This window comes from Cibotium barometz, chromosome 6 (genome assembly GCF_041138505.1).
Source record: "Cibotium barometz isolate CiBa-2024 chromosome 6, ASM4113850v1, whole genome shotgun sequence".
In the NCBI taxonomy this organism is placed as follows: domain Eukaryota; kingdom Viridiplantae; phylum Streptophyta; class Polypodiopsida; order Cyatheales; family Cibotiaceae; genus Cibotium; species Cibotium barometz.
Window position 1 is genome coordinate 47,688,696 of NC_141051.1, and position 24,886 is coordinate 47,713,581.

Sequence of the window (24,886 nt, forward strand, 5' to 3'; positions counted from 1 at the left end):
GAATTTTTTTTTTTTTATGACCCTTTGATAGCACGTTATGTTCAGAATCATGGGTCTAAGTATCCATGTCAATCCTGTCCCAAAGATTGCGAACAGGATAGGAATCATCCATAGCAGTATGTCTACTAAGAGGGATGCAAATGTCTTGCAGCTCACACATTTATTGCAAATTGCAATCTCCTTTGGGCTGGTCATTCTAAGTGTTGCATTAATTTTCATCTTTATTGTGCCATTGCCTGCCACATCCACCAACCCATTACGAGTCCCCACCAACTCTAGGAGAGCGGTCCGCTGGCCACCCAATCGGAGAATCCCCACATACATGTGAAGAATCACCTCCTCCCTTGCCAACGACTCTTGTATTCCGATGTATGTGAAGCCCACCAATGCTTTGTTTATGTGATGGTGTTGGAGTCTTTGTTTTTGGAGAGGCAGGCACAAGGGAGGTGGCACTACTACAAGAAGTTGGGACAAGGCCATGGGGCCGCCCAATTTGTAACATGCGGAAGCTTACAACAAATGAGGGATTATACTTTGATAAACACTATTTAGCACCTTTGTTCTTGAAGATGTATGGCACAATCTAATGAGAATAAGAGTGTAGTGAAGGGTCCCCACCACCACCCATGGTGTATCTTCTTAATTGAATGAGTAGCATGACTAACTGCTAGCTGGACCCTTCACCACCCGTGGTGTATCTTCTTAATTGAATGAGTAGCATGACTAACTGCTAGCTGTAAATAGCAAAGAGGACCGAAGACCTTCACTTGGCTGAGGTGACTCTTAGCCTAGAGGCGACCCTTGATCTTCACCTTTAACCTTGCCCTTGGCTCCTACTATCCTTGTCTATGCTCTTGAATCCTTGGCACTTGTAGAAATGTGAGATGATTTATGGATAGGGCAAAATATTCTCTCCATATGCTCCAATCAGCTATACTGCCACTATTGTCAGCCAAGTTCCTTGGCAAATAAAGGACAAAACTCCCATAAAACGTTGGTCGACTTGTATGCATGGCCCTAGTGATGGTGGTCGACTCGCTCGCATCTCATAGCATAGTGGGGTTATAGCATCTATAACCTAAATTCTCCTCAAGGGAATACCTAATAAAGAAGCCCTTGGGTAAAAGCCCCACATAGCCGCCCAAGGCTAAGTCACGCAAAAGCCTAAGTCACGCAAAAGCCTATGTCTCTTGAACCTAGATTGATATACCCGTGCATCCAACTAGAAGCCTAATAAATGCTCTCGATACACCTCTACATCATTCTAGAGGGTTACATGCACTCTCCAGCTAGATGTGTGAGACATGCACTCATTTCATGTGCGCAACATGCATACTTCACCATGACTATGTATGAGACTTGTACACGTGCTAACCATAACGATGTGTAGGATCCGTGGATGACTCGTCCCAGAGAAGGACTCACAAACGGCCAATTACCACTCCAAGTCCTACACCTATTGTACAAATATGTCCATGTGGCTCCTAAGTGCAGGCTGCATCTAACATCCCCTTTTGCTTTTTAATTTGACCAAGCCTCCAAATGGCCCATCAATAAAGTCAACGGATCGACTTCAAAGAAGTTCTTGTCAAGCCAAACCACTTCATGGGCCCCTCAGTCTAGAAAATTTGTGAGGAACTGATGCTCTCTTCAATTGGAGCCATGCTGGAAAATGCTGCAAAAGGATTTGTTCTGGAACCATCACTTCAGCTTTGTCGATAATATCTCATTCCAAATTATCTTAGACATATGAAGGAAGAGGTCTAGCATAGTGCGTCAGCCAAGTGACATGAAACACATCATAGTCCAGCATGCATGGTCCAACTCAATGGTAACTTCAACTTCAAGAACACCTTGTTGATCTTCTTCAGAATGGAAAATATTGCTCCGACTTACCTTGTCCATCATGGACATAATACTTCAGCACATTAAACACCATTAATTGTAAATCTCTACCTGCTCTGGCAGTCTGTTTGTGGGTGGAGTACACTGGAAAAAAATCAACATAGTACCGAAACTATCAAACAAGGCTCTCGAGAAATGACTAGTGAAGTTGGCATTGCGTTCGCTTACCTGGAGTGGGAGGAAGATTTGTACAAAATCCATAGATACTTCTTATAAAGGTCCTTTGAAAATCGACAAGTGCTGTAACAAACATGCTTTCTTCCCATGCGACAACTCTTTCACCTTTTGAGAAGTCAGACAATGCTACACATAAGTTAACATGTCCCACCTCATTCTAGGCCAATAGAACTACCTCTCTATCTTCTCCAACATTGATTTCATGCCTCTCTATCTTCTCCCGCATCATTTTGGGCCAATAGAATTGCCTGTTTATCTTCTCCAGCATTGATTTCATGCCCCTATGACCACCAGTGATGGCATCATGGGCATGCTAGAGAAGAGGTGCCCGAAATTGCTTCAAGAACATAAAGCCGAAGTTTGTAGAAAACCTAACCATCCCATATCAAGAAATGGCATGGTATTATGGCATCCAATGCATGTCCCCACCACTGAGGACCAAATTCCTCATAATATGCGTACTTGTGCTTCATCTCATCAAATCATGTACCAATGAGATCCATCCATGTGGATTGGATGTAGGAAACGGTTCCTTTCATGCTTAATGCATTGACCATTGGATTGGCCTTGCCTAGGAGGTACTCAATCCTGATCATAGATCGAGGAATTCTTCTTGTAGGGATCATTTTACGAGACATGTAAGCGACTATATAACCCGTTCTGCTGTAAAACAGCTCTAATGGCAATGTAACTTGCACTACTGATAACCTAGAATGGATCATCCCATTAGGCAAGCGCTAAACAAGGAGGCTTAGCTAAAGCAACCTTGAGGTCCTTGAAAGCCTACAGCCCACGTGGGTGTATTGCATAGGACTCTTGACACCCTTGAGCAGATCTGTGAGAGCTGTAGGAAGGCTAAAAAACTTGTCAATGGAATATGCCTAGGAAATTTCAACAAACGATTGTACATCATATGATGTAAACTTTGAGATCTTTCAATTAAGGATTTCTACCACTTTGGTGGGATCTACTCGGATGCCATCAGCACTATAATATATCCAAGGTAACAAACCTCAATTAAATAAAAGTCCGATTTCTTTTCATTGACATAAAGCCCGTTGCTTTCCAACAACTTAATCGCTTTTTCAATGTTAATGTCATGTTATCGTACTACTGAAAATATAAGATTATCCAAGACACTTTTCAATCAAGTCCCTAAAAGCACACATCATCATGCGGAGCATTTGTCAATCCGAAGGGCATTGACCACAAACTTGTAGTGGGCCTATTGTTCAGTACAAAATGCTCTCTTGGCAATGTCCCCATCTCTTCACCAAAAGGCAAAGATTTGGCCAAATCTCTTCACCAAAATGCTCTCTTGGGGATCCCCATCTCTCTACCAAAAGGCAAAGATTTGGTTAAATCCCTTCACCAAAAGGCTATGTACTATTGTAACATGTGGAAGCTTACAAATGAGGATTATACTTTGATAAACAATCTTCACTTGACCATGACCATGTCAAGCACTTTACGCATGTGACCATGACATTGTATAGTGGATCCCTGCAGTTGACTCGTCCTAGACAAGGGCTCACAAAGGGCCAGTTACGTCTCTAAGTCTTGCACATGATGTACACAAATGTGTCCATATGGCATCCGTCTATGGGATGCACGTGACACACAATCAAAGAAACCCTACATAATGTGAAAAACTAAGAACTGTGCATAGAACATATAGATTTGCATATACAGATAGATAACAAGAGATATGTATTATGTTGCCAGAATAGGCTAGTTATTTATGTATGACTTCTCATCATAAGTTTGTATGTAAATCACTAATAGTAGGGTCGTTTTTAGTAGACTTCCTTGTGTCCTCCAATCGGCATTCCAACCCATTAAAGGAGGCTGGATAGATGTTGAGGTAGCTCATACACAAAGAAGTAGTGTATTGTATGCTGTAGGTAACGCATCTGTCGCTTAAGTGCCTGCTAATGTGGAATCCTAGGCTGATGCATGAAGGGAGAGAGTAGGCTGATGCATGAAGGCAGAGAGTAGGATGTTGGCTAGATTAGTAGAAAGAAGGTTGGACCATATACATTTTTTCATCGAGCTCGCCATGTAACCAAACCAGCTTGCAATGATTGAGCCGATTCTCAGTGTACTTGAGAATCGCCAATGGTAATACTCGAGAATGATTTTTGAAAGGAGTGCTCACCATGTAAGTAAAGTGTCACATGCTACATAGCTCTCCAACACTCAAAATCCTCCACTTTCAATGCTAAAAGTGCTTATCTAAACGAGAGAATAGACTTTCAATGCTAAAAGTGCTTTATCTAAACGAGAGGATTGTGCCACCTCCCCACTATACCTTGTGTAAGGCCTTTCCTTCCCCCCCCCCCACACACACAAGGGTTCTTGACATAGTCCATGTACGAGTGATGTTGGTCAATATATTGATATGCATGGATTTTTTTCAAGGGCATGTTATATTCAACAATCGAGATAAAAAATCAAAAGCATCACTTGACTATGACGCAAACTTTGCCAAATTTCTTGAGTTTCTTACTGAATTGTGGGTCACTGCTATGTATATTGCCATGCATATGCATCTAAATGAATACTAGCATCTACATGTATGTTGTGTATGTATATCGTGTATTTTTACTTGCATTGTTTCATCTCTTTATACTTGGTTTGTTTCATCTCTATATGTTCCATGCATTTCTACATCTCATATCTATCCAATCCCATTAGTTTCTTGCTATTATACATCTACATGTATACTACTATCTATATGAATAGTATGTATGTAAACCATGTACATTTACTTGCATTATTTTTACCTGGTTTGACGTTTATACGTACCATATATATATATTACTTGGTTGATCTCAACTTGCATATCATCTGTGCATCTTGACTCGTTTAATTCGTCTTCCTCCAATACTATTGCTGTGTATCTTGCCTCTACATGTTGACACATTGTCATGTAGAATTTTCATGTTCCTTTTTCTCCTATAACCGCCCCACATAAGAAACACTTTTTCTTGGTGACTTTGAGCTTCATGAAAATTGGTTCTTTGGTGTTCCTTGCATGCTATTGTTACACAACCACCTACAATCCTAGTGTCGAGGTCTTTTTAGTGTCTACACGTATTCTACACTTCTATTTTCGATAACTTAGCATATTTTTATCTTATAAACACCACTACCCAAGCAAGCATAATAGCCTGTGAGCATATACAAGATGTGGATCAAAGCAACGTGACCCCTAGAGCACAATTTGAGACATTCCACCTTCAAAAGGTTCAAATTGTCTCAACACTAACCTTCACCCACTAATTTGACGCTATGTGCAACAATTGTGTATATGACCTCTGACACTAAAGAGCAAAAGTTTAAAGAAAATACCCTCCTAAGGACAAATGATAGGGAATATGGAATAGATGATAAATTCTTGAAGCATAGCCCCCCATAGACTCCACAAGAGCCCATTAAAAATGATGCGCCACTTGCAACCTCACCCAAATGTGCTATAATAATCAATGCTTGGCATGATAAGATTATACATTGCCATCCTCCAACCTACAATCTCCCCATAGCATGTGCTCATTTTCTTGTGTTCACAAACAGTTAGATCCAATAGCACACCTGAAGAATCAATATCCAAACCTACAAAAATAATTGTATTGATTCTAGTCAAATGTACAATTACCTACGAGGACTAGATTAGTAGTGTAGGGATGCAAGCTAACTACCCAAGGGAGAGGATTTCCACATACATTCACCCTCCCACGACATTGTATATGTGCATTAGCCGGAAAGGCAAGATTCTTAGGAAGCTTTCAATTGGTTGTAGGCATGCACCCAAAGGAGGGAATTTTCACATACATTCCCCACGATGCTACGCACCAACACGACTTGGATAGACAACTCCAGTGATGCCCACCTCTAGCATCCTCAAGAACAATCATTTTACCACATATCTCTAGCACCTTCATCAACCTCTGGAATTTTATAACTATATCCCCTTTGAGCACAGGGTTCATACGTGACATGGGAGTAAAAACTCCTCCTAATTGTTCCTCCTATAAGTAACATGGGAGTAAAAATTCCTACTAATTGTTCCTACTTGCAAGCTACCAAGGTCAGAGTAAGCTTTTGACAGACTTGCATTAGCTATTAAGGTGACGTGCCAACTCTAAGAAATGTTGTCTATCGATGCTAACTCCATAGTAAATCTTCTTGATCACTTCGACAAGACCTAAACACAAGTTGCCTATGAATTGCACACCCGCTTCTTTGGTGATTGCTTGTCCAAAAAGCTAAACAGTTCAAATCCTGATAGATTCACATTGACATGAAATAGGAGATTATCTTCATCGGCAAAATGTTTATTATGAGGTAACATTTTGACCTGACAGTATCGATCCAAACAACTCAGTTTCTAATGCATCATCTGAGAAGATGATTGGGCATACCCTTTTCAGTACATCTATTCAGCTTCTCACACTGATGGAAGCTTCAACTTTTCAAGACAGTGGACATTGCGAAAACATAATTATTATGCACTATCTTGAGCTATGTTGGTAGACATATCATATATCCTAGCCCTTACAAATCTCTTCTTAATAATTACTACAAACTTGAAGCTGGCTTAGTTAAGACATATGTGCTACTAGCCTTGCAATATTCAATAGAGGAAGTGGCTTTCTCCCAGCCCTGCATTCGGATTTAAGAAAGCTTCAACCCTTAAAAGAAAGATTCTAGCCTTCACAGTCCATAAGCCTGGGTATTTTGAAATAACAATGAGTGAAAATAGTATGATTTTTTTTTTTAATGACCCTTTGATAGCACGTTATGTTCAGAATCATGGGTCTAAGTATCCATGTCAATCCTGTCCCAAAGATTGCGAACAGGATAGGAATCATCCATAGCAGCAGATATGAAGTAGATTGATTACACAGACTGCCCCGTGCCCAGGGCCACCTTAGGGATACTGCCCATACTAACAAGGGAAGTCATCTACACTGCAGATTTGAAAGCAATTTCTTTACAAATCATCCCATTGAACCACAGAACTGAGAGTCCCTGCAGAAAGCAGCAAAGACCCCCACCCCCGTAAGATGCAGACAGCAACTTCCTGCTTGCAGAGAATATGATCTGCTTGGATCCTGAAAAACTGCAACAGGCAAACAGATATTTTCTATAGCATAAAATGAAACAGGACTGATTGAAAAATGATGTTTAGGTGACATCTCATCCCTCATTACAATGAGAACTTCGACCTTGAGATTGTCCCATATGCTTCAAAAGAGCATTCACTATGTACTCTTGACAACACAAAACCATCTTAAATTCTTTTTACTTGTGCAGAGAATGGATTTCCCTCAGTAATAAGCAGCATAATAACCCTGCTGTGCTGGTGCTTGCTGCTGGCTGTAAGCAGGTTGTTGGGTATAACTCTGCTGCTGAGGAAAAGCCTAGCAGAAACCATCAAATATGTTAAGTCTCAGGGTTGGGCCTTGTTGAATTCGAAAAAGTGGTGGCAAGCAAAAAAACCATATATGATGCTTTGCAACAATCAAGAAGACCACAAAATCTTAAAACGACGGCATTTTTTTCAAGGGAAAACGACTGGGCATTTTTATTTACCTGAGGAGCATAATTTTGTGCATAGCTGCCATAAGCTGCTGGCTGTTGTTGAGGCGGCGGCGGAGCCTGCTGCTGTGGAGGCCCATATGCTCCATAACTCCCATAAGCATTATAGCCAGCCTGCCATGAATGACAAGCAATAAGTGATGGAAAACTTAACCATCCTACCCAAAAAGGACTTAAGTCCTAGGCCTACCTGCTGAGTATTGTAACCAGGATTCCACTGCTGCGGTTGCACTTGAGGAGCTTGCTGTGCAGGAGGCTGCTGCCAGCCCTGTGGTTGCTGTGCATACGCTTGTTGACCATATCCAGCACCCCACTGCATCTGTCCATTAGCATATGCAGGAGCTACAGCTTGAGCGGGTGAGACAGTTAACCCAGTTGAGCCAGAAGTTTTCAAGACTTTGGCTCTGTCAGAACCATTGCCATCAGGCGAAGGCCTTTTCTTTGACTCGTTAGAGTTTTTCCGTAAAGGGAAGAGTTGCCTGTGGCGAGCTTCCGCTTTTTTTAGCATTTGGAGGTCCCCATACAGGTCAACAAACTGTTCATAAACATAGGGGCACTATGTCAGATCACTTGTGCATAGTGAGTACACAACAAAACAGAGATGTAAAAGATAGGACAAAATTACTTCCAGGTAGATGCTAGAGATTTCCTCTCTATCAACTGCGTTCAACCCTGGAACATCAGGCCTCGGAGCCCCAGTTGCTTGTTCAAGAAGGGCGTCCAACCTATTTATCTCTTTGGGCCCTGATCGATATGCCTCAAAGTGGATTAAAGCCTGAAAACACAAAAGGTTAAAACAGCAATTCGTGACACGGTGCTTTCAATATGTGCATCTATCCTACCATCATCTAGAACCATGCTTACTTATATTTACAACCGTATCAATGCGGGTAGTGAGGCCTTTCAGCTGAAGATGTATGCACAAGACATTCATTGGCAACTTATTGTGTGAAGAACTGGGGACTCCAATCAAAGACACTATGGCAGCACAATTGTCATGTGAATGTCTCACGCTTACTAAAGCAATCAAGCAAAACAAACCCAAGCACTCCTTGGTCCCACAGCCTGGGGAACAAAACCAGGCAATTAAGTCTCAACTTAATCAAGAAAGTGAACTAGAACCTCTGGCAAAACACATTTGACATCTACATGGTTGCTTCCAATGAAAGCAAAGCTAGTGTAAAACCTTGTCTTCTGCAGTTTTTGAGCTGAATTGAACATTGGAAGTTTTTCGTATGGGACCTCAGGCCACATTTTACATGGATATATACCTAGGCAATCTATATTTTGAGGAAACTGTATAAATGTACAGCATTATAAATTGATTGCAGGCATACATGAACTTCTTTCCATTTGTTTGAGCAGTTATTTACAACCCATTAAAGAGAAGTACTTCGTCCTTATTTAGGTACTGCACAAAATAAAATAAACAATAAAAAATGTAACCATACCATACCTCCCACAGGGTCTTTGAAAGGGGCAGAAAAGCAAGTGCATCTGCATAAACATCTCTTGCTTTCTCAGTCTTCAATGCCACCTGACATTATGATAAAAAAGCCATTAATGAGGAGTCTATAGCAGGCAGCAGCTCATAAACAACCACTGGAAGGTCATACACTTTCAAATAACTGATTGTTTGAAAAGACAAAAACGTATACAAAAAGAGTTAACAAGGGAATTAATAGCATGAAGAAACTGAGATGACTGAGGGGAGATGAGTAGTACTATAGTTGTCTTGCAACACTGTGGAGTATGTCAATGAATCAAATGTCATAACCAAAGAAATGCATACAAGATTCGCTCACAAAAACAAAAGACAAAGAAAACAATGTTATATGACATCTGTACATGACACATCATCCACACAAATATGTTGGTATTCAGTGCTTAGATCACTTTTATTATGTTGTCATATGCATCCCGCACTTGGATGCCAAGTAGACATATTGTACAGGACAAAAGCAAGGACCTAAGGCCAGACACCAAGCATTTTCACCATTAGCCCTTGTCCAAGGGGAGTCTCCGGTGCACCAACGAGGGAGGCCAAGTCAATTGTGTTAAGTCCCACAAAAATCAAGTCATGACCATCTTGCACAACCAGATGTAAACCTCTTGTATGATGTGATGATGTACAAAGGATATCCAGCACCAGTCAAGTGCATGGACAGCCTCTCAGAGTCAATAGGACATGGGAAAGGTTGGAACGTGTATGTAATGTCATGTGCAAGACATGCACTGGCTGTCAAATCCCCAGGGGTCTCCACGTAGAGCACTCCTAAAACACGACCCGAAACCTGCAAAACAAAGCCATAAATCGTGAAGGGAGTGCAGGCCTGACTCACCAACCATGACAGCCGTGGGCAAAACCCACAAGACCGGGCTGTCCCCACAGAGCCACAAGCTGAGCTAACTAGCAAGACGCACCGACCAATCTCTACCCCATGACGTCCCATACCGCTACCCTCGCGGGCCTAGAGACCACTGTTGGCCTCGGCTGCATGAAGCAAGTGCACGTCTGCACTAGATCCATGCTCCTAACCGCAAAGCTCTCGCATGGACTTGCGAGACCCTGACTACCTGACTGACCTTGCCACCCTTTTATAGGCTCTTGGCCGGTAACCAGGCATCCACACTTGGGCACCCGCCCGTCAATCCATCCCTAGCCTAGCTTGCTAGTGAGCTGCCTAGCTCCAAGATACCCCAAGCCTCGAAGCTAGTCTTGTGTGCGTGTTGCACACAGTAAATACACTCTCCAGTGTCTCCACAGATGCAGTCGGCCAAGTTCTAGGTCCTCTTTTGCCACAACAAGACTGCCTCCCATGCCATAGAAAAATAGAAAAAAATGGGGGAAAAATACGGAGAGTGGGGAAAAATGAGAAAACACCTAATAAGGGCGGGCACACCCACAACACAGGCCCTGGTGTATATGTATAGACAGGAGATGACTTCTAACAGGTCCTAGACGTGCGATGTGTGCCCCGTATCTTTATGTGAATGGCTATTGGATTACGAATTACTCCTTTGAGTTACAGCTCTTGAGTCATGTATGTTTCTTTTTAATTTGAAGTTTTGAACTTCATTCTGGACTGTTTCTAAATCTTCACTCCTAGGCCCCCTACCTTAAAATTGAACCCCCATGTCCACATGTTTCCCCAGTTCAGCCACTCAGATCAACCGTTTTCCCTCTCCCAAAACTAAGGTTTTAGATGTCTTTGAATCATTAGTGTACGTTCTTTTCAGCTAAATATAGTCTCATCGAAAAAAGATCACTATGGATCTAATTTTTACACAGATTCTTAAAAGTTTAGCATGTTATTAGATATCACAATCCTTGCTTCTCATCCCACAGCATTGTGCAATCTTTCCCCAAATGTAAATAATTGTGTAGGGTCATGACTTGAATGGGCATCCCTATTTTCGAGCTTACAAGCTGTGGGCATCTCAGCTCTTGAAGTTTTGAAGAAGCGACTTGTCTACTTCACTACATGAGCTACTTAAAGAAATCCAATAAAGAGAGTTCTTCCCATTCATCATCGACCAAGCTCCTTGTTGAAGAGTTCAACGAAACCATAAAAGTCTAGTCCAACTTAAGGACACAAATACAGAAGAAGAATGAAGCAAGGGAGGGGGACTATGCAAGACAAGTTGATGCTCAATGCTCTGAAGTGACAGCTTACAACATACCTGATCAAGAAAGCGAGCATACTGAATGAAGAGCAAGGGAAGAGATCGAGACTCTTCTTTTGATTTTTCATAATCAATAGCAGAACAAAATATTGTGCACGCCCCTTCAGTATTTCCCTGAAACAGTAAAGCTTCTCATGACCCCGACTGATCTTTTGACAAGTATCATAATCCAATAATTCATAAATTACTAGGGATCAAACCACACCTGACGATGCTCAAAATTGGCTGCCTTCACAACACTTTCTAGAAGGCCAGGTGCCACGCTCGAGTTCAAGAGTTCATACTCATATCTTGCGCCCTCAATATCTCCATGTTCCTCTTTGAACCTTGCTGCAAACAGATGGATGTCTGGACGCCTCTGTAACATACCAAACGAACCATCAATTGAATCTCTTTGCAAAAACCTTTAGATATTCTGAAAATTTAATAAATCTGCCTATCATAAAAGTTTGAGAAAACATAATCATAACTGAATAAAAACACCCAACAAATATCACCTTAAAAATGTAGAAATGGCCAAGCCAGCTTCTTAACATTAAAACTGAGAGAGAGAGAGAGAGAGAGAGAGAGAGAGATTATTTTTACAAAGAATACCTAATATCATAAGGCATAGGTTACTTTCTTTGAAAATCACAATTATGGCAAAAGTTCCTAGCTATCCAAAGCATCAGCACTAGCACTGAGCCCAGCTCACTCAAAATCCAATGGAATACAATCTGCAGTGCACTCGTGCAAAAATGTTCTCAAGCAAAAACAAGTGTGCATACATACAAACATAATGAAGCCAACTGTCTAGCACCAAAAATGAGCTCGAAACATCACACCTTTACAAAAATCTGTGTTGATCGCGTTAAAGCATCCACTGCATACTCCACGCTTCCTTCTAATACCATACGCTGAACATATCGAATCCAATACTCCGGATAATTGGCACATGCTATTAAACAGCGTTCATATAGTTTGACAACCTGTCAGCAAAACAGCAGTAGGTTTTAAATCACCTTCACGAATTCAGCTACACATCACTGCAAACGTCCATGAGGTTGTATGCTTCCGCCACTGGGTGGTTGTATCAGCTGGTTTTTGGCAGCTCTTCCTTTCAGTTGAAGACCCAACCAAATGAACTCACCTTGGAAAAGTCTCCTTCTTTTTCAATAAAGTCAAGATAACGGTGCCAGTTTGCTAGCTGTACATCGTCAAGAGGTTTCACATGGAAGTATGGCCTGCGTATAGCTGACTCATACTCTACAATTCTTAAATCCTGCTCCTTTGCTGCCTTGTACATTTCATCTCTTGTAGCAATAAATTTGGAAAACTCTTCTTCCTCTGACCACTGTAATCCTTGGTCAGGCTTCGAAAAAGCTTCAGTTTCAACAGCAGAAGAAATGACAGATCCAACAAGAACTGCTGCTTCCGGCTCAGTACCCTCAGCAGGCACTGCCTCAGTCTCAGGGTTCGCAGAAGCAGCTGCTGCAGCAGCAGCTGTTGCAGTTTTTTCATCAGGACCTTGAAGTTCATGAAGGGAATGTAAAGAGATCAAGTGCTTGTAACTGCAAAATTAAAAACCAAAATATGCCCAAACATAAAAATGTCACTTCACCAAAAAAAAAAGGTGCTCAAACATAAAAATTGTCACTTTCACAAAAGAACAATGTAATCAGCAATTCCCCAAGTTAAATGCATTCTTGAATGAAGATAACCAAAAACCAAAAACCAAAAACCCAGTGTATGGATATGAAAAATGGCTACCTGTGGTAGTAGCGCTCCAACTGTTGAATGGGAAGCTGTATAATCCTGGTGTAAATTTGAGAGACGCGATTGATGTCGCTCAAACTCATCTCAAATTCCAAATACTTATCCCACAAAATGTGAGACAAGTAATCACTCCCTACATAAGCAAGGCCTCGTTCAAATAACCTGTAACACAAGGCGTGATTGCACACTTTGGTTAGCTATGGCTCACATATAGTATAGTTAGGATGGTTAAAAAGGATTAGTTTCCACCCACCAAGGCTTGGATTAGAAGGAAAAAAACACACTGCAACATCACTTTGATACTGCCAAACATGGGCACAAATGCGCTGCATTTACCTTCCTGCACAAACATACTATGTCCGCAACATGGAATGGCGCTCACAGGCCCTCTGTGCCATCATTGGATTCATTGGATTCGATCTTCCACGGCAGCATAGTTCAAATGTGTGCCCAATATAACCCTCAATCGAGTCAAATAAAAAATTACACAAAAGGAAGAACCAGCCTACCCTACATTACTTTCATCGTGTGATGATAACATGAATGCACAAAATAGATATCCTCACAATAGCACATGGCATTGCCAAGAGAGGTTGTTCTAAGTTTTACAACAGTTATTCTAGAGCAACCAAAATGGTCAAACCGTTTCGCCAGGTTGCCAAAATAGGAAGAACCAACAGCTGCAGCAATACCAAACATACGTTAGAAGAAATGACAGTCATATCAAGCAACACACAAGGGTTTCTCATGTCATTTCCAGAAGGCATATGAATATGTTTGCCTGCCAAGGAACAAAACAAGTCATGCCATTATTAGGAGCAAGGTGTGTGAGAAGCCGATATAATATACCTGCGAATTTCATCTGGATCCTCCTGTTTGCTAATTAGATATGAGCAGTAGTGCATCCAGATATCAACAGAATAGGTCACTGCCTGAACAGCTCTCTCGTACACCGCAAGAATGCTTTCATGGCTTCCCAAGCGACTCTCATGATCTGCATACTTTTTCCAATACCCATAGCATAGAGGAAATTCCAGCAAAAATGTATCATAAACCCTGTGAATTCTCTCTATGATATCCTGCAGATCAGAAAATTCTTTTTGTCAGAGAGAACTTTAATGGAACACAGAGACAGACAGCACACGTGGAAAAAGCAAGAAACAAGGAGCACTCGTTACAAGCGTAAGTGAAACATATTTCCACAACTGGTCACAACTCCCTACAGGAAAGCACCATGGCCAACAGAAATTTGCCTTCCATCAACACTTTTAAGTATAACATTGTACCCAAATTTCAGAAGGTTAAACCATAAACCATCCACTCCACCAATCGTGTAGCAGCTAGTTGAACAATGTAATCAATAATCAGCATTCAAGAAGGAAAAAGCATGGCATAGGATTAGCATTGCGCCTGACACATCATGTCACAGCCTCTTGGATTCCCAAGGACACCATGTAATCCATTGACCTCCACTGTCCAAAGATGGGAGCTTGTCAGTAGCATTGCCACCTAGCACACCTGGTGAGCACAGTGCAATGAGGCCATAGAAGGCTTAATCCATTTCATTTCGACAAATGTCATTGACATCCAGCCAGACAGGCCACCCATGGAGGGAGCACTGCCCTCCTTTTGCACCTTTCCTCTATAGAGAACTTCCAAAACAAATAAACCATTTTTCAGGTGAGTTTTCAAATGTTCTGAAGGCCAAAAAGGAGAGGTGAACAAGATGCTTTCTAATATGCATAGGGTATACATAAACAAGATTAGGTGGAAAGCCACAGCCTTGTAAATATGTTGGAAACTTTCAGAAACACATTAGAATCAACAGGAAACTTCGAATCTGTGAAAGGAATGAGTGCCCAGTTCTGATCACCAATGCAAGCAAGCATGTAATACACCAGTGTGAAAGACAAGCAGACCAAACAATGTATAAAGGCCCAAGTTCTGAGAATAAAGATGATCTCCTTTTCAATCAATCAATGGAGTGCTACATGCATAACGAGCCCGATGAAGCCTATAGCTTCAATAGACTTCATCTTTGCAACTCAAGATGTACACATGCACTATGATACTCGAGACTGGGTACCATATATAAACCCTCTAAAGAGTTACTTAAGGCTGTGTACCATATACAAACCCACTAATGAATTCAGGTCAACTTCTGACGCAATATATTTGTTAGCAATAAAGCTATTTTGAAGCATGATCACATATGAACTCATCCCACACGGAATTAAAATAAGTGCCATAAACAAACCCTCTAAAGGGTTCAGGTCAATTCCTGAGGCTATAAATTTGTAGGTAATAAACCTATTTCACAGCATGATCCTATTTCAGTACACATGAACTGATCCTGCCCAGACATCACCGTTTTACCAGTTTGTCTACTTCTTGAATGAGAGAGGTCCAGGCCGAAAAGTCTGCAGGGTTTGTCTTCACCACATTCCATAATCGATCTTCTTCTGTCAGAACTGCAACACAAACCAAGGGCTTAAAAACACAATTTCATTCAAATAATAGCACAAATCATCACTTAAATCGTGCAAGTCACCAAGATAGCTCAATCCCTTACAGCATAACAGAAACACTCATTGTCACTTCTTTGACTAGCACTGAAAAATATTTACAATATTTATAAACTCTTGTTCAAAAGGCAACCTACAAAAATATGACAACATTGCAATGCAAAAGAAGAGATTCAGTCATTTCTTTCAAACAGCAAACCAAAGATTGACGAGGAATCACCTTAAAAGGCACAGGCATGGACCTCAAGAAGGATTTTAACCTGTAAGAGGCAAGGTCCTCAGAAACTGCAAGATCATGCAAGCTATAGAAGCTGTTAACGGGCTGCTATTTCAACCCCTGCCCTACCTTACAGACAACTAACTATGCCCAGCCACATGGCTGGCCATCAACAGCATACAACTTGCGTGAGGTGATTTGGCCATAACTGTGGTAAAATAGACAAGCTATGAAGGCAGAAGGCATGCATGGCAAGAAAACAGCACCCAACCCTGAAAAGAAAAACAAAAGTCAAACCATCATAAACATACAAGATCAAACAAAAAAAATATCAAGAAATAAGATTTTGCTAGGTCAAAAGAGTAAATGCATGACCAAGGATATCAAGTTCTTCAACTGTTGTCAGTTTGTCAGTTTTTCGATTGTAGAAATAAAGTAATAATGTTTTGATATACCTAGATGAATCCAGGAACATGCCCAAATTGAAAATTCACCTTATAAGAATGTGCAATTTATAACCTCATGGTAGTCATCCACAAGACAATAAACCATCAACTCCATCATGCATAGTATAGACTAGATACTACGACATCCCCACTAACGTCATCAGTGGGTGTAGAACTTGGTATCAATATATGCTCCCACACACACAACCCCCCCCCCATACATACACACACACACACACACTAAGGCATTCAAAATCAGCACTTGATGGCTTGTTTAAGGAGGTTCTTTTAGTTTTTTGCATCCTTCTTTTCAAAATTTGACTTAATGATGATATATTTCCTAATGAAATTTTCAAATACATGTCATAGTTGTTGAATGAAAATGTAAACCCTTAAAGCATACTAAAAACAGCAAAAATTAAACACATCATCGTAACGCACCTGCAAGTACAAGCCAAGGCTCATGCAGGCCGCAACGTGGAAAGTGGCATAGTGTGAGCAAGCAGCCCACGGAGCAGTTTCGGGCAACCTAAGAAAGTGCAAACAAGCTTGGACAAAGGGCTAAGAGTTGAACACTTTTTAGGCTAGTGTGAACACATTAATTGACCTTTATGACACTTTTGCAAGTGACGCGCACTCAAAGCTCTTAAGCACACAAGCCCATAATCAATTGGAGAAGCAAGGGAGAAGGCCAATGTTGGTTTGAACAGTGGAATTCCCCTCAGACTTGTTCATTCTTTGTGTTTCAAAAAATTAGTTGTACATGTATATAACGCACGGATTAGGTTACAATCGATGTGTGAAATTGTGTTTGCAAGTCTCTTGCTGCAAAACCCTCTTTGATTAGTGGTCCCATGTGAGCCCAATCCAGGACGAGTCAACCAAGGTTCCACTCTATGCGTCCAAGGTCAAGTGTGCATTGTCTTGCACATGAAGCAATGCTAGTCCGCGCTGTGAGTCTCTCTCTGAAATGATGTCAAATGTTATGTGTATTTGGTTTGCAACTGGATGCCGGACATTTGTGTTGGCATGTAGGTTTGCATGTAAAGATGGGGCTACCCCAAGACTATTAGTGTGGGCATGGGGGAGGTGTAGAGCCACCCCCAAGGGGCCACGAGGGGCCCAGCTGTGCCCACCAGCCATGACTTGGGCTGGAAGGGGCTGTTGACCAGCCTTATGGCCAGAAGACAGCCAGCCGACTGGGCCCCAAGCCCTCAGGGGCTGTCGGCCAGGTGTGGGACAGGCTGCCCAGCAGGGTGCGTGGATGGCCAGCCTAGAGAAAGGTGTGAAAACACGATTTAATAGGCATTAAATGCCTATTTATAATTTTATTTATTCAGGTCGTGGAGTTTTTTTGCTGCCACCCGACTTCTGTTTGCTGGCCGACTGAGTGCATGAGAGAGGATAAAAAGCCAGCCACGTTTTCAGTCATTTATCTCATATTTCACAAAGGATTTGAAGGTCAAGTTTTCAGTCTTTATTTTGCTGATTTGCATCATTCTAATAAAGCAAATACACCATTCGTGGTGGGGGCCCTACAGAGGGTATTTGGGTTCCAATACTGTGTCCTCTTCTCCCTCTCTCTCTCTATATATATTTTCTGCACATCTACTTCAGTTTTGAGCGTTATGTTCGTCATGAAAGATTGCTGAATTCTGAGCATTTAAGTTACCAATTCGACCCCGAAGCTTCCGCATGTTACATGGATACCACATGGAAACGATCGTACAGGACAAGTTGAAGCCTGAGGTTGAACACCAAAGATTTTGTGAGCCCTTGTCCAGGGACGAGTCGCTAGTGTACCACCAACTTCCAAGGGTGAGTCGGTTGTGTCATGCACGTCCCATACCAGCTGGTCGGGCCATAAAACACCGTCATTGTGACCCAATCGCAGAGTAAGATATGATGTACAAGGTAACCGGACACTTATTAGACTAATCCACAGGCAGGAGGAGCTGTTTGAATCAGAGTTTGCCAATGACACGGTAGCATACCTGTCAGGGGACGTGGGTCCAGACATGACAACCCCAATCAAATGTGTTGTCAATATACAGGTCAAGCAACCAGAAGAGGTATGGGAAGCATAGCTCTGTAAAGATCTATGTGGGAGCATGGAACAGGCTTGGAATAACTTACCGTGGGCTAAGGGGCAGTGGGCAGCCCACACATGGCCAGGGCTAGGGGCAATAATACCCCTCAACCAGCAATCAGCCAGTCCTACAGCACAGTCAGCCAGCACAGCTATGGTCCAGCCCCTGTAGAATCAGTATTGCTTCTATACTTGATCTCGGACAGCCCTAGACCCGCAAGGAGATTAACGCTGAGAAGAAGGTCATCAACTGCAGCCCTCAACATTGGGAGAGCTGTGGCAGCCCAAGGCAGACGCAAACCCTAAACTGAGATAAGAGTTCAGTTCAGTCCTTTGGGCAGATTCAGCCCCGTTCTATTGTACTGATACTTACTTGCAGCGATCAAAGCAGATACTCCTTCAGAAGGGGGCCCTTCAGTGAGTATTTGGGACCCCATTTGTGCACCATGCAGAACTCCAAATGGTTTTCATGACAGTAAAATCGAAAGAACTATGACAATGATGGGCATGGCAATCTTTCAAACGTCCCACATGTCCATTGACATGGCAATGTTGCTATCAATTTTCACTGTGGCTCACTTACAGAGCTGCAAGCATCGCGTGCCAAGCTTTGGGCTTGCAAGTAGTACATCTGTTGGGCCATGCCTGTCATATGGTCCTCCCATCATTATAGGCATCAATGTTGCCATGTGGTCCTCAGAAGACATCTTAGAAGCTGAAAACTTTCAACAAAAAAGATACCCGAAACCAATTCATCCCAAATCCTGAAGCGTGTGGATATCCAATAGATCCCATTAGGAGATGGTTGGGTGTTCTCCGAGCCAAGATCTTGAAAGACCTGCATTTGATGAGGCTACCCTGTATACATCACTACTCTTGGGTACATAGGGTGATTTTGTTGCTGTTAACCTTAAGATCCATGCTGCTAGTGCATCCTGGATGTGTTCCAACAGAGGGAGAGAGGACCTAACCACACTTGTGTTGGATGAGGCTAGAGCATAGCTGTTGGTTGGTGGGATGAAGAGGTATGTTGGTTTGCGTAGAGTAGTCCTTATCTTTCCCTTCTTCCATACCCCCGTTTCTTTTTCTATTACATAAACTCTCTTAAAAAGATGCAAAATTTCTATTCTTGTGGTTTCCCATTCCTGTTCCCTCCATATGTCACCATTTCGAATATCCCCAAATTAATTTTGTATTAATGTCTCTTTTTAGTAATAAAACGTTGTGCTATGTTCAGGAAAATCCATGGATTATTTTACTAAATAACCATGTTAGGCTTCCACGAAGCTTGCAAATCTGGTGAAATGACAGAATTCCATAGAAGGAAAAAGAGCATAATCAGCATAAACAATGCAAAATAACTGAACAAGAAGCATCACCTCGTAGATATTAGGAAGAACAATTCAAGCATTGAAAGCATAACCAAAATCAAAAGGTATAACAGTAAATAGCAATGACACCAGTACTATAAAATAATCAACCACTTAAACCAAACCTGCAGGCTCTTCAAGCTGAGGTTGCACACCAGCCATTTCATCCACTGGCACAGTACTAGAATTGCTTCCATCAAGCTGCTGCTCAGCAAGGGCACTTGCATCCATCATGGAAGGTGCATCCAAGGCAGCAACTGATACATCCATGGTTTGCAGAGCTTCTGGAGGCGGAACTTCGACAGAACCATCAGCCACTGGTAGAGCTGCGTGCTCGGTCATGTATCCCTGGTCTACCATGACCCCATAACTCTGCTCTCCTGTCACCTGATCTTCCATGGTTATATTCACCCTTTTCGGCAAATTCCTGCATGCCGAAAAATAAATAGCACCCATTGTGTGTGAGAGAGAGGAGAGAGACGGAGGGACAGAGAGAGAACACGCTTGATTTACTTGAAACTGCTAACAAGGATCATCATGCCAAAAAGAAAATAAGGTTTTCAAAGACAGCACAATACAGAATGATGAGAGAAAGAAGAGGCTCCCTTGAAAGATATCATATTCAAAATCACAAGAATATCTCTAAAGCCTAAAATGCACAACACACGAACAGAAAATGATACAAGATCTGCACTGTGATACATTTGATACTATGACCAGCCAACCCTAATTACAAGACGTACAAGTTCTGATGTCCCCAGGGTATGCACGCAACTACAGCTATGCACAAAAAGCTCCGCATCCGAAAGAAAGGAGAATACCGCCGCTGTAGAAAACTCGTCTCCAGCAAGAAGAAAAAACAAGCACACAGAGGAGCAATAATGTGCTGTAAGCCCTGGTGCAGAAAGACGCTGCAAACTCTGGCGCAAAAAGCAAACCCTAGTGCACAACGACGCTGCAAACCCTAACAAAAGTTTTTCCGACTGTAAACCTTAACACAGAAACCATTCCGAAGGAGACCGTAAGAAAAATGGAAAACGGATAAAAATGCAAAGAGAAACTTGCCTTAAAGTGTTTTCGTTCTCTGCATAAAAACTGCAGCGAGCCTGTGCGGAGTTCTGATGAAGAGAAAGCTAGGGTTTGTGAAAAGTGGTTTCGATAGGGAAACGCACTAATTTTTGCAGGTTATTGTGTGATATCTTCTTTTCTTCTCCTTTCTATGTAACCGGGCTAACACGTGGCGTGTTTTTTAACTCCTGCGTCGCCGCCGCATTCCTTCACCGAATTCCTCTTGGATATGTCCCTTGACGTCGCTAGTATTAACCACCTGAAGGTGCCTATGTGTCGCGCCATGCATGCACCTGGCTTCCTCCATCTCTCTCTCGATACTGGAGGTGCCACGTGACACCGCCCGCATTAACCTGGAGGTGCCCATGTGTAGCACCATGCAACGTCATGCGGCCTCCATTCCTCTCTCGCTCTGCAGACCCTCAAAATTGGTTGCCTCTTCCGTTGGTGCTATTTGCTCCCCTCGGTCTCTGGAAGGTTGGTGGCGCGTTCGTTCTTCCATCCCCTCCCATTGTTGATGCATTTGCTCCCCTCGCTCTCTTGAAGATTTTCTCTCTCGACTATTTGTGCAGGTGTCGACGCTCTCTCTCTCTCTCTCTCTCTCTCTCTCTCTCTCTCTCTCTCTCTCTCTCTCTCTCTCTCTCTATTGTTTGTGCAGGTGTCGATGCTCTCTCTCTCTCTCTTGTCACACAACTCAGGGTGGTTGCCTGCAACACCCGACTTCCTCAACGTAAGCCTGCAATACCCTACTTCCTCATCGTAAGCCTGCAACACTGAAAGCTTTTTTTAATATAATGTGAAAGTATTTTAAAATGTGTGCATGCCCCATGTGTGTGTGTGTGTGTGTGTGTGTGTGTGTGTGTGTGTGTGTGTGTGTTTTCCGTCTACATCAACAGCAGTCAGAGAAACTCCAAGAACCTTATCCAACTTGACTAGTAAAAACATTAAACATGATTATATAACAATGGATTTGTTTACAATAATCATGTTACAAATACGTGGAGCTAATGACTCCATTAGGTGAAACATAAAAAAAAATTTAGAGCATAAACTACGAAAATACTTTGAGAGAGTATATCATGTTACCTGCATCCATCCAAACAGACATACAAAGAGTTAGCCCGTGTGTGTCTTGCAAGTGTCATAGGATCTACCACATGTTATAGATGTCACCCAAACTATCTTATGATTTATGCGGTAAAGGGATCTTGGACCTATCACGTAGATAGAAACTAACATGTATTTGTTTCATAATTTCATGTAACTCAACAAATGTATCTAAACTTACCCTAACTCATATTAGTATCTTACTATAAAAATTTCAGAAAAAGATATTATGAGTCATGCAAGCCCATCAGAGGTAGTATTGAGATCCGCAAAACTCGAAAATCATTCATTTTGTCTTTCTAGAATATGAGCTATATTATCACCTGTATAGGCAATCATTCACAAAAAGCCGAATGAAAATAAAACATCAAAATGCCATTGAAAAAGTACTATTGCGTTAGGCCATTATTAAACAATATTTCCATACCTCATGTATCAGTTTCAGAGGTAAATTGTACGTAACCATGTATCCTCAGTAATCATACAACATGTGTGCATTGCGATTAGGTTTCCAGTTCCACCCATCGGCAAGGGTTAAGGGAGTTTTTAATTTTACAATGGCCGTCAGTTATTCAGCCATTAGCATAGCCAGTGGGACGCAGAGATCATCTCAGCAAAACAGGCCAAATGACTCACCATCCAAAGTCCATAGTTATGTATGACCAACGGTAAAGGAGACTTATTAAAAAAAACCACAGCCAAAGCATCGTATACTATTCCTAGTTAGGCACAGTCCCGTATCCTAACTAATCCAACATTCCATGTATGAGAGAGTTTAGGGCATCCATGTAATAAAATTAGGGTATGCCCATATTAACATAATAGATGTAATGTTAATTGAGCATAAGAGTAGGAGTGCCGCATGTAGAATTGAAATAAAAGGGACCAAAGAACATATAGTTATCATCCAAATACGAATCCCAGATAGGATACCCCGAGAGGTGTGAATCATATCAACCTTCGAAGATAGATAACATGAAAATTATAGACATAGCATACTGTGAGTTTCCATCAAGTCCTAAGCCTATACTCATATGCAGAGTACCACATGCAAAACTGAAAGGAAACTATAGGACATATTGTAATCATCCAACTATTGATCTCAGATAGGATACCCCGAGAGGTGTGTATCATCTCAACTATCGAAGATTGATAGCACGAATATTACAGTCAAAGCATACTATGGGTTTCCATAAGTCCTTAACCCATAATCGTATGCAGAATTAGAATCACATAGTATGCTGAAAGCTATCATAGAAAATAGCAAGTCATTATGGTTTACCTGAGAGGAAGAAGAACTCCCAACACTTGCAAGCACAATAGACATGGCACAAGAACATGATTACACAGGCTAAGTGAGTGTCAAAGCACTCACCATTTGCTGCTATTTATTATAAGTGGAGTCGATCTGATGCCCGCCGATTACTGCAATGAAAGCTATGTATCGGTCGTCCACTCCTTAGTGTATTAATCACAACTAGCCATAGCCGATTTGAGCCCAGAATAAATCTCATGTCACGCGCAGTTCCATTGCATAGAATGTTAATCCACAATTAGCCATGGCCAACTACTGTTTAGAGTAAATGAGATGTGACGCCACATGCAAAGTGTAAGAGAAATGATTGAGGTAGGTGGCATGTGTGAGTCCTACCCTATTTTTAGGTGTTTGACCAAAACCTTACCATTTATACCAATAACAAGAGATTTACCCTAGATGCAAAAAGTCTAGGTGTAGTAAATTATTGGAAAGACGCATCTTTGCGAATTTTTCCAAATTATCAAGTAATTTGTGTGCATCAACCCTCCAGGGATTAAAACCAGTAATAAGGGATGCAAAAAATATATAATTGTGCAACTGAGAGTGTTTTGTGTGTGTGTGTGCGCGTGTGTGTGTGTGTGTGGGAGAGAAGTGTCCATTTATAAGTAAGTTTATAAAACAAGAGCAGCATGTCTATGTTTGTGTGTGTGTGTGTGTGTGTGTGTGTGTGTGTGTGTGTGTGTGTGTTTGATTGAGAGAGAGTTTTTTTTTAACGTATTTTAAAATGTTGTTAGTGAACACTTTTTTTAATATGATGTGAAAGTATTTTAAAACGTGCGCGCCAGGGGGGTGTGTGTGTGTGTGTGTGTGTGTGTGTGTGTGAGAGAGAGAGAGAGAGAGAGAGAGAGAGAGAGAGAGATTACTAATTGATAAAATAAATGTGTGTGCGCACGCGCACGCATGTGTGTGTGTGTGTGTGTGAGAGAGAGAGAGAGAGAGAGAGAGAGAGAGAGAGAGAGAGAGAGAGATTGGTAAATAAGTGTGTGTGTGTGTGCACCATGTGTGTGTGTTTGAGATAGAGTTTTTTTATTGAAGGTGAAAGTATTGTTTTAGTAATATGAATAGTGTTGGATAGGTGTCATCTCCAGATGGTGTCACGCTAGTGGCACACTCTTTAGCCTCTAGGCATTTTGGGATTTATAGCATTCATTTCCATTTTTTCCTATCTACACACATTTTTGGGTGGAGGAAAGGGTGGAGGAACTTTCCTATATATATGAGGCATTGTAGTTCATTTCTAATGAAGTTGGCTAGTGGTTCATTGATGAGTTCTTGAGTACATTGTCTCTTCTCTCATCTCTTCTTTCTCACATGATATCAGAGCAAGGTGGTGGCGCACATAGAGCCTCCTTATCCTTCTTCCTCTCTACCTCTAGTCCTCTTCAACAACCCCGCTTTCAATGGCGTTTTTTCATTCTTTGATTTTCTGCTAAACGAATGCGTTTTTTTGGATTGTGCCCGCTAGACCTACTGGAATCGTCGTGGTCTATAACTTTGCAGAAGAAAGTTTTCGCAAATTCTTCACTGTTTTTGAGTTATTCTTCGCAGACTGCCTGCATGTAGAATTTCTACTTATGTTTTTTGCAGAAGCCCTTACTCATCATCCTTGCACTCATTC

General features: G+C 41.7%; 1 protein-coding gene across 2 annotated transcripts; it reads right to left on the reverse strand.

Annotated features, from left to right (window-relative positions):
* Nucleotides 1-6,834: 6,834 nt before the first annotated feature.
* LOC147637811 (pre-mRNA-processing factor 39-1-like) lies at nucleotides 6,835-21,087 on the reverse strand. 2 transcript variants are annotated; one of them, XM_086799641.1, is made up of 14 exons: nucleotides 20,841-21,087; nucleotides 19,901-20,202; nucleotides 15,505-15,599; nucleotides 13,978-14,207; nucleotides 13,123-13,290; nucleotides 12,503-12,923; nucleotides 12,198-12,341; nucleotides 11,579-11,731; nucleotides 11,371-11,487; nucleotides 9,143-9,223; nucleotides 8,312-8,461; nucleotides 7,877-8,221; nucleotides 7,681-7,800; nucleotides 6,835-7,508 (listed from the first exon to the last, which is right to left on the reverse strand). In XM_086799641.1, exons 2-14 carry the CDS (start codon nucleotides 20,172-20,174, stop codon nucleotides 7,416-7,418), a joined length of 2,391 nt encoding a protein of 796 aa, XP_086655767.1. In that variant the 5' UTR covers nucleotides 20,175-20,202; nucleotides 20,841-21,087; the 3' UTR covers nucleotides 6,835-7,415. The 2 variants fall into 2 exon arrangements, with proteins under 2 accessions (XP_086655767.1, XP_086655768.1); XM_086799642.1 differs by lacking the exon at nucleotides 15,505-15,599.
* Between the last annotated feature and the right edge of the window lie 3,799 nt (nucleotides 21,088-24,886).